Source organism: Haliaeetus leucocephalus, unplaced genomic scaffold (assembly GCF_000737465.1).
Source record: "Haliaeetus leucocephalus isolate CR32 unplaced genomic scaffold, Haliaeetus_leucocephalus-4.0 Scaffold395, whole genome shotgun sequence".
Taxonomy (NCBI): Eukaryota; Metazoa; Chordata; class Aves; order Accipitriformes; family Accipitridae; genus Haliaeetus; species Haliaeetus leucocephalus.
In genome coordinates, this window is record NW_010972831.1 from 4,783,210 (window position 1) to 4,796,051 (window position 12,842).

General features: G+C 56.9%; 2 protein-coding genes across 2 annotated transcripts in view; one reads left to right on the top strand and one right to left on the bottom strand.

Moving 5' to 3' along the window:
- ABR (active BCR-related) overlaps window positions 1-5,404 on the top strand; it is a 20,412-nt gene extending 15,008 nt beyond the window's left edge. Inside the window, exons 16-22 of the mRNA XM_010573691.1 lie at window positions 1,359-1,418; window positions 1,555-1,664; window positions 1,925-2,064; window positions 2,570-2,704; window positions 2,992-3,097; window positions 4,818-4,965; window positions 5,122-5,404. Coding sequence (XP_010571993.1) covers window positions 1,359-1,418; window positions 1,555-1,664; window positions 1,925-2,064; window positions 2,570-2,704; window positions 2,992-3,097; window positions 4,818-4,965; window positions 5,122-5,211 — 789 coding nt within the window. The 3' untranslated portion in view covers window positions 5,212-5,404. The remainder of the gene's footprint in view (window positions 1-1,358; window positions 1,419-1,554; window positions 1,665-1,924; window positions 2,065-2,569; window positions 2,705-2,991; window positions 3,098-4,817; window positions 4,966-5,121) is intronic.
- A 2,985-nt stretch (window positions 5,405-8,389) lies between these two features.
- TIMM22 (translocase of inner mitochondrial membrane 22 homolog (yeast)) lies at window positions 8,390-12,436 on the bottom strand. Its single transcript, XM_010573692.1, has 4 exons — window positions 12,202-12,436; window positions 11,558-11,754; window positions 10,439-10,511; window positions 8,390-9,328 (listed from the first exon to the last, which is right to left on the bottom strand). Exons 1-4 carry the CDS (start codon window positions 12,422-12,424, stop codon window positions 9,252-9,254), a joined length of 570 nt encoding a protein of 189 aa, XP_010571994.1. The 5' UTR covers window positions 12,425-12,436; the 3' UTR covers window positions 8,390-9,251.
- Between the last annotated feature and the right edge of the window lie 406 nt (window positions 12,437-12,842).

The following is a 12,842-nucleotide window of genomic DNA, read 5'->3' on the forward strand; positions in this document are numbered from 1 at the left end:
TTGGCGGCGGACTGGCTGCAGCCTCGTGATCCTGGTGTCCAAATCTGCTGCAGGGCCCCACGGGAGCCCAGGGCAGCTGCAGCCTTCCTCCTCCTCCTCCTCCTCCTGCTCCCCCCGCTGCTGTTCTCAGCAGCCGCAGGGCTGGCGGGGAGGAGGTGGCGTGGCGCTGGCCGGGCTCTCCCGTGCGCCAGGCTGGAGCGCCAGGGAAGGCTCCACGTCAGGAGCCATTCCCGGGCCGTGCTGGAGACCGCAGAATTTCCCGTGGTGCTGCAGTCACCGAGGAACTGCTCGGGCTTACCGTGGCACAGGGCTGGGCGGCGGGCGATGCCACAGCGCTGGCTCTGTGCCGAGAACCAGGACAGCTCGATCCTGTCCTCGGGAGTGTGGGGTCTTGGTGTGCGAGAAGGGACGTGAGGGACTCCAGGGTGTCCCCCCCACCGATCATGATATGTAGTGGCTTCACGGGCAGCCAGAGGCTGGGGCAGGGGAATGGCAGCTCTGTGGCCGGAGCAGTGGTTCTGGACATCTTTGCGCTCGCCCGGAGCATCTCCCAACCCAGCAGCTGTAGGAAACTCCCGTGTCCTTGAGGAGTGACCCCGCACGCTTGGCGCGAGCATCGCATGGCAGCCGCGTGCACGTGGCCCCGGGAGCCCCCACCAGTCCCTGCCAGCTCCCACATCCCATCCCCTTCCCCGAGGGGACATTAGTGCTGGGCTCTGCCCCACTGCCCGCCCTGTGCATTACGGGGATCGATGGGGCTGGATCGATACCACCAGCTGGGGACCGAGAAGCCCCAAAAGGCAACTGCACCCGCCTCTGCCCAGCCCTGGGGCCCGGCGCCCACCATGGCACTTGCTGGGGCCTTGGGAATGCCAGCACCTCGCCACGGCGGCTGGGCGCCGGGGCAGCATCACCAAGTCCCCCGCTTGCCCCAAAGCCAGAAATAGCGGAGCCTGTCATTCCCAGGGGTTATAAATAGCCTTGGCTATGGGGAGATGTTGTTTTTCTGCATGGAAAACACTGCCCTAGTTCTGTTTCATCAATCTGCTGCCAGAAATAGTCCTAATTTCTTGGAAATTTCTTGCTTCTCGGGTGTGGGTTAAAGCACTGCCTAGCAGGGGCTCAGGGGGCCAGGGTGGGGAGGCTGAGCCCACCCGGCTTCAGGGCACAGACAGAGGGACCCCAGACCTTCCCTCTCCATCCTTCTGGCGTGGGCAGCACGGTACCAGAGAACAGCATGTCCCGTGCCGCACGCTGTCTGTGGGTCAGGGGGCTTCGGGGGCCGCCAGGCTGGGGCAGCAGTGGGGCTGGCATGGGGCTGCATCCCTGCGGAGCTCACGCACCATCTCTCCCCGCAGCTGGACCCGCAGGCCGTGCAGACGAAGAACTGGCATATGGATGTGATTGAGATGAACGGGGTAAGCAGGGCTGCGGGGACACACAGCCCCTCGCTTTGATTGTAGCCCCTTCCCCGGGGCTGTGCTGTGCCTTCGTGCAATACTGAGGTGACGGGGCCGGGCCGGGCTGCTGGGAGTCACCTCCTGTCTCCTGCAGATCAAGGTGGAGTTCTCCATGAAGTTCACAAGCAGAGACATGAGCCTGAAGAGGACCCCATCCAAAAAGCAGACCGGCGTCTTTGGGGTCAAAATCAGCGTCGTGACAAAGTACGTGCGGGGCTGGGGGGGGGCCCTGATCTGCTCCAGTCCCTGTGGTTGTGGGGTTGCACCATGTCCCCTTACTCCCACCAACACCGGAGAGCTCAGCTTTTGCTCTCTGCTGCGGTCTCGTCTGTTCCTTCGCCACCCCCATGGCATGTCCCACCTGGCATGTCCCTCCTGCCCGTGGGCCCAGGGTTTGCAGGGCTGAGCTGGCTGCCGTAGGGTCCCCCGGGAATTCTTCCTCATGGCTCTGCTTTCCGAGCCAGGCGCGAGCGCTCCAAGGTGCCTTACATCGTGCGCCAGTGCATCGAGGAGGTGGAGAAGAGGGGCATCGAAGAGGTCGGCATCTACAGGATCTCTGGCGTTGCCACTGACATCCAGGCGTTGAAAGCCGTCTTCGATGCAAGTGAGTGTCCTGGGAGACGGCCGCCCTTTGCGTCACATTACCCTGGGAGGGTTCACAGGCACCGAGATGCTCCTGGTCCCCTGCCCTGCAAGCCCAGGGTCTGGTTGTTGCACTGCATGTGTGCAAAATGTGCCGGTGTGCCCAGGAAGGGGCTGGGGGAGAGAAGGAGGGTGTAGCTGGGAAAGCAAACGCCCAGAGGTCCCAGCCTTGTTTGTGCCTTGGTGTCTCTGAGCTGCCGCCACGCCTGGCTGGCTCCTGGGAGACACTGAGTCAGGGCAGTGTTGCAAATGGATTTGCAAATTGTTCCGCGTCCCATTGCCCAGCCAGGCGGGAACTGCTCAGCTCTTCCCAGCCCCATCCTGGCTAAACAGTGCTGTGGACCCGGCAGGGCTGTCCCTGCCCTCCAGCCAACAGCCTGGCCAGGCAGCCGGGGTGATGTGGGGGGGTTGAGACCCAGAGGGGAAGGAGGTGCAGGAGGCATCACATGCGGGTGCTCTCTGGACAGATAACAAGGACATCCTGGTCATGCTGAGTGACATGGACATCAACGCCATCGCCGGCACGCTGAAGCTGTACTTCCGTGAGCTGCCTGAGCCCCTCCTCACTGACAGACTCTACCCCGCCTTCATGGAGGGGATCGGTAAGGGCTCGGGCATGGGGAAGGGGTCGGTGCCCAAGTGTGGCTCTGGTTGGCATTGCCTGCGCCAGGATGGGAGACTCCTGAGGGTCCTTCCCAACTTAGCCCACTCGATTCTGGCTGTCCTTGCCGGCTCGTGGTGCTGCTCCCCAGGGTGGAGGCAGAGCCCTGCGGGGCAGGGTCGGCCGCTCATGCGCGGGCTGCTGGGAGGCATCTGGTCGTGGTGGGTCCTGCTGCTGCACAAGACGTCACCAGCCCCTGTCCTGAGGTCTCTCCCTCCTTGTCTCCAGCCCTCTCGGATCCTGCTGCCAAGGAGAACTGCATGATGCACCTTCTCCGCTCACTGCCTGACCCCAACCTCATCACCTTCCTCTTCCTGCTGGAGCACTTGAAAAGGTAACGGCTCGGCTTGCGGCTCCCGGGCGGCTGCCTGGAGCGGGCAGGAGGTGCAGGATGGGTCTGTCTCCACTTTTCCGTGCGAATGGGATGTGAGCAGAGTTAGAGCCGCTGTCTGATTCCTGTGGTGCCTGTGCAGCCGCAGGCTGATTCCAAACTGGAGGCAGATGGTGCTGTGCTGGTGCAGAGCAGGGCTGCAGGCAGCAGCCAGGGCCGGCAACAGCAGCTCGGTGTCGGGCAGGCGGCAGAGCAGCCCTTTCCTCTCCCAGCCCCTCCAAGAGGGTGCAGCCCCAGGTGTGTCCCACCTGCTCTATCTCCCCGGGCTCCAGCGTTTTCGCCAGGGTCAGGCTGGGACTCGGCATGCCACGAATCCCTTTGGCTTCTTTCTGTGGGCCCCATAGGATGCTGGAGGGATCCTGGAGGGATCCTGGAGCCTTTGTGCCCCACGGAGCAGCCCCCAGCACCCCAGGACCACCGGCCACGGTGCCAGCAGGGATTTTGCAGCGCACGGCCGTTGATGCGGGTCAGCTCTGCAGGGAGCACACGTCCTCTGGCGAGATGCAGCTCTTGGCTGCTGCAGCCAGTGTGCAGCTGGTTGGACGAGCTCTCTGCGGGGAGCGGCTGGCCTTGGTGCAGGATGGGGAAATCAGCTGGGAGCTGCGCAGTGTCCCCCTGAGCGGGAAAACTGAGCGCTGCGTCCCTTCCCACCAATCCAGCAGTAGGTCCTGCAAAACAAGGTGCAATAATCCCTGTAACTTGTCTGTAGCGGGTGGCCAAAGTCCAGAGAAGTCAGCTCTGCAGACATGTCCCAAAGCTGCAGGTGACGCCCCGTGTCGCTCGTCCCGGGGCGAGTGCAGCAATGCCTGGTTTGCCAGGCTTTATCTTGGCGCAGATGAAGCCCATGCAAACCTGGGGGCGGACAGTTTTGGGGCTCGCTGGGGACCTGAAACCCATGGAGGGCACGGGGCTGTGGGCGGGGCAGTGGTGCAGCACGCAGAGCCTGTCCAGAGCTAGCCACGAATTTGGGACCAGGGCTCACGGCTCATGTTACTTGCATCATGAAGCTTTTTTTTTTTTTTTTTTTTTCCCCCTCTGGTTTGGCTAAAACCAAACAGAAAAAGTGATTGATGCTAGGGGGGTGGGGAAGGAAAAAAATCCATTTGCATCCTGAGAACTGGGCACAGCCAGTTCCCACATCTGCTCCCCTGGCCGGGGCTCAACCGTGCAGCCTGTGCCGGGGAGCGCAGCTGCCTCCTAACATGGCAATGTTGTGGTCCTGGTTCCCTCGACACAGGCTGGCTGGGGTCCCCGCAGGGTCGGTGGGGTAGGGAGCACTTTTTTTTTGGGGGGGGGGAGTAGGTGCGGGGAGGCACGAGCTGGTGCGGAGCTCCCCATACCCTGCCAGGGTTTGGGAAGGGTGGAGGCCCCGCAGCACATAAGCAAGCAAGGGCTTGGTCGCTGCCACATCACTCCTGGGGCTCCCAGCCAGGCCCGGCAGCTCCGGCGGAGGCCGTGAAGGGGGCAGAGCTCCCTGCCCTGCACCTGGGTTTGCCGGCGGCCGTGATGGGCAATGGCAAGCCAAAGGTACCCTGCCAGGGCTGGGAGCTGGGAGAAGGGAGACCAGCGCTCGCCCCCCTACCCCCGCCATCGCCCCGTGGTTGCCCCATTCCGGGAGAACAGCGTTAGGGGCTCACGTTCCCTCTCTGCCCGTACCCTGCAGGGTAGCTGAAAAGGAGCCTATCAACAAAATGTCTCTCCACAACCTGGCCACGGTCTTCGGGCCAACACTGCTGAGACCCTCGGAGGGGGAGAGCAAGGCACATCTCACCCTGGCCTCCGACATCTGGTCCCACGACGTGATGGCCCAGGTAAGAAGGCGTCCTGGCAGTGTGGGGAGCAGAGGGGTTTACCTGCCTGTCTGGGTAGGTTTGTAGCTCTTTGCTGGATGTGGCTGCACAGGGCCAAGCTGGGAGGTGGCAGCTCTGCCCCTTTCTGGCCTAACACCCCCCATTTGCTTGCTACAGGTCCAGGTCCTTCTCTACTACCTGCAGCATCCTCCCATCTCCTTCACTGAGCTGAAACGCAACACACTTTACTTCTCCACGGACGTGTAGCCTGCAGGGAGAAGGCACCAGCTGCAAACACTCCCAGCTCCCTGCTGGGGGACACGGACTGGATCACAGCCCCCCAGGGAGACCGGCCCGGACCCAGGACGGTGCCGCCTGCAGCTCCTGTACAATCGCGTACCAGTGGCCCGGTCCTACCCCAGGCGCCGTGCCTCTCTGTAAAGTAGTCGTGTCTTATGTCCCTTCTTGTGTTCAAGAATTGGTTTTATGTATATTTGTTCAATGGAAGAGGTAGTGACTGACAAGGGCTGTGGACACAGGCTTCCCCCTTGGCTAGTTTTCTCCTGGACTCCTTTCTGCCTGCTCGCCTCTACCAGGCGCCCCTCGTCTCGCCCAGCTCGAAGCCTGCAGCGTCCCACGAGTGCCTGTTTCGCTGCCCAGCTCCCCTGCCCCACGCCTGCATGTGCAGCACCGGCTTGCTTCAGAGGCTGGGAGCTCACGGGCTTCCCTCCCCGGTGACGGTGATGACCAGCTCTGCTTTGGCTTGCTGCCTGCGCAAACGTTGGACCCCGTGCCTGGATCCTGCTCTGGCCCGAGCAAACCCGCGACCACGAGAGCAGAGGAGCGGGGTGCTGCTTCCTCCTCGCCACGTCTCTTCTGGGTGCTATCAGGCCAGTCCCCTCTACAGCCCTTATCCTGCGCTTTGCCTGCGTGCGTGTAGCGTGGCGGTTACTTCCCTCGCTGTATCTCGCCTCCAAGTAGCGTTTTGGGTAACCCGTCACACAAGGCTGGAGCGAGAGGTGCTGTGCTGGTCTCGATCCACGGCCAGCCGGGCAGGTCTGCTTCCTCCACCACAGGCTGACCCCAGGGCAGTGCTCTGGCACTGATGGGGGTCCCATCAGGGCACGTGGATCCCAGTTTCCCCAAAAAGCCCTGGCGGGGCGGGGAACGGGGTCCCTGCCATTGCCGTACACCCGTATCTCTGCCGCAGCGAGGCGCGCGCGCCCCTGCCAGCCCACCACTGCCGCAAAGACTGCCGACACTGGCTGTGCCCCGTGGCAGAGCCTGCCGGGGCACCAGCGTTCCTGATGTGGCCACGAGAATGGGGAGGTTTTTGTTTCCCTCCTTGGCCTTCCCCACTGCCCTGGGCAAATGGCAGCACATGGCCCTGCCGGAGGCAAGTGCTCTGAGGCAGCTGGACGGTCACCCAGCCTGGAAACCAGCGCAGAGGGACAGGAGGAGGAAAGCCTTCGTGGCCCTCACTACTGAAGGCAGAAGTGCTTCATTTTCTCTTTCTCACAAAGCAGTTGCTGCTGGGTTAGCTGTGCCCAGCCAGCTCAGGTCCATTTTAGTTAGTGGCTCCAGTTCTTGACCCCCAGGCTGATGGCTGGAGTTGTCATGCCATGTCCCAAGGCAGGACAGCCACGTGTCTGTGCTTGCTGCCAGGCTGTGCTCCGGCTGCCCGAGTGCCTGGCTCCCAGTATGTCCCCCACCTTCCCACACTCACAGGTAGGTACTGGTACCTGTTGGGACACAAAACCTTTCGCTCTGTGAGCCGAGTCCGTGTCCTTGTGGGAAAGCTCCCCCTCCCCGATTGCGTTGGCCCCGTGCTCTCCTGTGCCAAATGGAGATGGATGAGAAGTGACCAAGCGTATCCCTGCTAGCAGCAGCGTTGCCTTTACCCTCCTGACTAACAGACTGTTCCAGGTAGAGCCCGGCCGCCTGCCACTGATGCACCAGGTATGTCCAAAGCCCACATCCCCGGGGAAGGCAGCACTTGCCGGCCCCGCACCAGCAAAGCGACTAAAGGAGGGGAGGTCTTTCAGTCCCCCTCCAAAGGGCTCACACTCCAGACCCTGCTCCTCTTGACTACCAGCTAAACAGAAGGGAAACAGCATTGCAGAAAAGACCCAGGCGTCTGTCTTGGCCCTGGACCCAGTAAGGAGGCCGAGTTTTAGATCTGACTGCACAATGGATCCCTGTGTGTGTCTGATTTGTTACATGTGTCCAAGTCTCTGTCCACGATACTGTCATTCCAGATGGAGACTCTGTACAGCCAAATTCCCCCCGCGCGACAGTGGCTGGAGGCCCGGTCCACACAGCCCTGGCACAACAGGCTGTGGCCGTCCCCATGACTGGCTTTTGCTTGTCCCTACAGGAAGGAAGAGGGGGGGTGGACTCTTGCAGCTACAGGTAGAATAGAACTGTTAATTAATATTTGACTTTCAAAAGTTGTTAAGGATATATTTTTGTTTGTGTTCTGTTTCAATTTCTGTAGATTATAAACTTTAAATGGCTGTAAACCATGTGAGGAGAAAAAAAATATTAATAAAAATGCAAAGCCCCAACATTTGCACAAAAGGAGCCCTGTGGTGTTGCTGTTTGCACTAACTGATCACCTTGGCATCACAGCTTCTCTTTCAGTTGTGGAAATCTTGCTAGTTGCACTTCAAGCCAGTGGTATAAGCACAGGCGTTGTGCCAGGCAATCTTTTAAGAGACATCTTATGGTTTGGGCTACATCCTTGCATTTCAGTACATTCTGGAGGAAAAAACCTGGACTGTCTGGAGCCAGCTTGTTTAATCAGCCCAGAATTACTCAAGCTTAAAATTCAGCTGACTTGCACAGCTTCTGGCCTGAGGATACTGAACAGGCACAGCAAGGGACATCAGGCAATCTGGAAACCTCATCTGATAGATCACATGGTGCTGTCTCCCCACTTCTTTCCCTGTGGGAATGATAGACAGCATGCCTCCAAACTGACCACTGACCACTGTATCTGCCAAACTACCCTGCTAGTATTGCTCTTCCAGGTAAGCAAGTGCTGTCACTATTCTGGGATGTCAAACCGTGGATGCAAAGCAGGAGAAGTGGCTGGGAGAACCCTTATTAGGCGTGTGCACTGAATCTGAAATCCCACTGCCTCAAAAAGATGAGGGTGGGTGTTTGCCATTGCGGAGTGGCTCAATGGAGGTTAAAATCAGCCTAAACTATTCAGAGTATAAAAATTACCCCCTGAGGTCTGAGAACAGCGCTTGGTTAGAAGAGCAAGAGGGCTAATATGAATGCAAATCAAAAAGGCAGCAGCTCCTTGAGCTAATGAACAGATGTTGACTTCAGTACCAACATTCTGCACTTCCCCCAGCGTAACACTGGGGCACTCAGTGGTGGTACAGGGATGTACGTGATGGGAAACAGACTGTGCGCTAAGTGAATGCCCAGTTAATCTGTCTAACAGTGGTTTATTCTCACAACTTTGCTTTCTAGTCTCACTATCAAACTGCTGGAACTAATGGTGTGAGCCTGTTGCAGTTAAAGCAGTAGCAAGATTATTTGTACTCCCACAGTGAGGTTAAATCAGGCTAGCCAAGTGGCTACAGAGAATTATACTTCTGCAACAACCTCTTTTTTTCCCCTTAAACTGTTTTGTTCATCTGCCAGTAACCACGCGGTTCTAAGGCTAAGGATTCCTTTTTGCTTTTCCCTTTAAGACATGGTAAAGAAATCTGGCTCTCATCTCTGTACTCGAAATAAGACAAGTTGTACAGATGGTGGTTTGTCTTCAGCTGGTATTTTAAGAAAAACCTGGAACAAACTTATTTCTCCACAGGATCTTACCTCTCCTCAACCGAGTAGCAAGCTGCAAACTGATAACTGTTAAAACACTTGCAGCACGTTCAAATACATGATAACCTAAATCACTGCCTTTCTTTTTGAAGATTGTCCTCCTGCCTCTTTTGATGCTAGCAGCAGACTTAATCAAAGTCAGACCCAAAGGATTGAAAAAGCTCAGAGTCCAGGCTTGTTTCCTGGAAACTGACAGTCAGCTGATCCGTCCTGGAGATACTGCTCACTGCGCCTGACTCCATCCTCGCATACTCCCGCAAGTCTGCCTGAAGCAGCACGCCAGGGCTCAGAGCCAGATTATTGTTAGTCATTCAGGAAAAGCGGCCAACACCATCCAGCTTGCGCTGATCGGGACTCCAGAGGCAGTGGAAAGGTAAGCCTGATGGTTCTTCTGCCGTGATGCAGGCTCTTAGCAGCAGCACTGGAACAAAAGGGAAACTTGCTCCCAAGGGATCCCACTGTTACCGTAGATAGTAATCAATTGCAGCGGAGAAAGCAGCAAATCCACCACAGCCAATAACCCCTGCCTTCAAACCAGCTGCAATGCAAAAAGGGTGGGAAAGAATGAGACAAAATAGGAAAAATATTTTTCTTCCCAGTAACTAACTTACGCTGTGCTGGCTTGAAGAGCTTAACACCTGCAGGAACCTGGCGGTCCGCTACCAGGGAACACTGGCACTACCACTGCCCAAGGTGAGGGGGGAACCTGGCACACACTGGACTTATTAAAACTACTACGGCTGGACTAGCACGGCACGCTGTCTGGGCGCTGTGTTGCTAAGTCTCCCCCCAAAGGATAGAAGAGAAAACGCCAGTGGCCATTGCTGATTTCGGTGCGCTCTGATCTGAGCGCTGCCAGTGGCTTTGCTGTTGGACTAGGGAGGGATGAGAAGAGCAGCTACTGCTTTGAAAGCTCTAAGAGGATTAGGTCCAGGACACACACAACTTAACAAGCTCAATTAGAAGCACTTTCAAGAGCACTTTCTTTTCTTTTATGCTCTGTGGACAAGTTTTTTTCTTAAGGAGAGGTGAGAGAAGTTTGATATTTCTGATGAGCAGAGCAGCTCTCTTCCTACTTGGGGCTTTTCTCCAGATGTTGTTAGCACTCAAGGCTTCCCGAAGTCCCCACTAGTGCCTGCTGGACTAAAATCCCAGTGCTCCTGCTCTTTTACAGCTAAATAGAATTGTCTGTTTGAATTGATATGTGAGAAAGGAGGAAAGTATTTTACACACTGTGCAAATTAACAGAGTTACTGCCAGTGAAATAGTACATATAAGCAGAGCTCTGTTAACACAAGAGCTGTAGCTTCAGAGAATTGCTCAGTATGTATTTTTGGCTCACTCCCCACAGCACCACAGAAGAGTGTGGATAGCTAACACCATTTCCTGATTTTTCTTTCAAGTCAATTCTGTTCATTTTCCTCCAATCTCACTGTCCCGTATGACCAAGCCTTCCCTACCCACACATCTCTTTCAAGCTGACAGGAAAGCAATAGAGCAGTTCTGCCAGTCCAGAGTACACTCTCATGTTGACATCACCACAACCCCATGCAAAGAGATTTGTAGTGTGTGTTCCGTTAAAAACACCGCATGCTGCATAACCAAATTAGAGTCCTATCAGAAGTAGTTCATAGCAGGCTCTACCAACCTCTGAAGCCGATCGCTCCTCCTGTGATGCAGCCGCTAATAACACTATTCTTCCAGTCTGACTTGCCACGATACTGTGGAATTAAAAATCAGAATCAACAAGTAAATACAGAATAAACACTCAGTATCTGTACTAATACCAAGAAAGATTAAATGACCTTCCAGCCCCTTCTCAGCTGAGGATGTTCTTCCCTCTATTCTCAGCAGATGGCCCCCCTGCACTCTCGAACAGCAGACTTGCAGGGCCAGAAGAGGAAGGAAGGGGTCACCGACACAGGTAAGACAAATCCATATGGTGCAATGCAGTGCTACGGCAAAGATTCTCAGGTGAGCCGATACAGCCCCCAGAACACAGCACTCTGCACTGGCACCAGCTCAGAGATTTTAAAGGCACTATAACTACATGAGCACAACACTGAGCCTGGCCATGCAGCCTGGTTCTCAGCACAGGTGAGAGCCAGAGCACGCTGCTGACAAAGATGTACTACTTCCATAGCCAGAGCACGCTAGTTTTCACCAGTGCAGAGATCTCTTTGTTCTGCTCCATTGTGCAAGCAGATATACTTTTCTCCTGCATGGGTTAAGAAATAATTGTGTCTTTCATTTAAAAGGCAGTACTCAAAATTCATAACAGGCTAATTTTCCTATTTAAAAAAATGGATGATAGGGTTACCACTGAGCTGCACAAGGTCACTACTTGCTGTAGGGACAAGAAGAAAATAGGCTTGTTACTTAAGAACTTTAATCAAAGGATCCCTTTCTGCATATGGAATTTTTAGAGGCTCAGATTACTGTGTTGCAACTTGCAGTTTGATGTCTTAAAGTAACAACAAATATTCATAGCTAGGGTTTTAAAAAGTAACGCCTATGCTTGCAAATACATTCAGGACCTGAACTGAAAAGGACTTCGCTAATGCATGCTTCTCTGCTCATCCTGTCAGACAACAGCAGTTCTGGAGACAGGTCTCAAAGCTGAAAAGCTTTGATGGCCAAGAAACAAAACAAACTTGCCTACTCCCTTGGCCTATTACACAGGGTATATACATACTTATTTGAATCTAGTAAAAGAGATTAAGTGTACAAGAAAACATTTCTTAATGCTTAAGAAGTTATTACTCACAGATTCTACCACACATTCTGTGCAGGAGAACATGGCGCCCACAATGGCAAAGTTCTTTGCGTAGGATATGCCTCGCTGCCCCATATCTTTGAGGACCTCTTTTGCGGTTGGCGTGCGATATGGATCCTTGGGATCAAACCCAACGTTGGTGTCGATGCCAGCTGTGAAGACACCAAATGCGCCTCCCAGAACAAATCCTGTAAAAGACAAACAGCATAAAATGAACCTCGGCTGGATTCGAGCAGCACATTGCCCACAGGCACCAAACCACCTCCGCTCCCCACTGTCTTGTCAGTGCTGCAGCGTGAAAGAGGCCAGTGCAAGAGCACAAACGGCCTGTCCCTTGATACCACAGACGCCGGCGCCGATCACCTTCCTTGCCGACAGCCTGTGCTGTGCTGAGGAAAGGCTGTGAGCACGTCTATCCTTTGCGAGGAAGGCAGACAGACAGAGAACCCTCCCTGGGACCTGTGACAGACACTGGAGAAGGCTCAGAGGGAGGAAAATTAAACACTGGGGGCCCTGTGCTGCGGCCTCTCCCCCCCCCACAACCGCTCCCGCAGCTGGCTGCCCCGACCACCGCTCCCCCTCAACGCCCCGTCCCTCCAGCCTTCCCCCGGCTCCCTCAGCCGCCCCCGCCGCACCTCCCACGCAGGCCAGCGCCGCTTTGAAGGCGCAGCTCTCCATGGCCCGCTCCACCATCTTCTGCTCCTCGGTCTTGGGCGGGCTGGGGATGCCGCCCAGGGCGGCGGGGTCCCAAGCGCGGGGCCGCCGCTGCTCGCCCACCAGGTGCTGCAGCAACAGGCTGTACTGCAGCGGGGGAGGCTCCGGGCCACCCGGAGCGGAGGGCGGCGGCGCTGCCGCCATCACCGGCCTCGGACACCCGCCGCCGGCCCCGCACCGCGTCCCGGCCCACCCCAGGCGCCGGTAACGCGGCTCCCGGCAGCCGTGGCGGCGCGCGGGGGCCCACGGGAGCTGTAGTTCCGCCGAAGCGAGGCGCCGGCAGCTCTCCCTCCCCTGCGACTACGCATCCCAGCGTGCCCCGCGGCAGCGCCTTCACGGAGAACTACAACTCCCGGTCAGGCTCCGCGGCGCGACGAGGGTAGGCGAGCGGCGCGGCTTCTGACGGGCTCGGCAGTCCCTTGGGACCGAGGGGGACTACATTACCCGGCGTGCTGCGCGCCGGCCCCCTGGCGGCCGTTGGGGCCGCTGCAGGTGAGGTGAGGGCTCCGGCGCCGGGAGCATCTTCGAGAGCGGCGGCGGCGGCGGCGGCAGCAGGTGAGCG

What these genes read in the sequence shown, in the direction of transcription:
- TIMM22 (XM_010573692.1), bottom strand. Translation starts at nt 12,424, where the DNA reads ATGGCGGCAGCGCCGCCGCCCTCCGCTCCGGGTGGCCCGGAGCCTCCC. An exon ending in GGCGCTGGCCTGCGTGGGAG is followed by an intron (nt 11,755 to 12,201) that starts GTGCGGCGGGGG and finishes TGTCTTTTACAG; the next exon opens with GATTTGTTCTGGGAGGCGCA. An exon ending in CAGAATGTGTGGTAGAATCT is followed by an intron (nt 10,512 to 11,557) that starts GTGAGTAATAAC and finishes TTAATTCCACAG; the next exon opens with TATCGTGGCAAGTCAGACTG.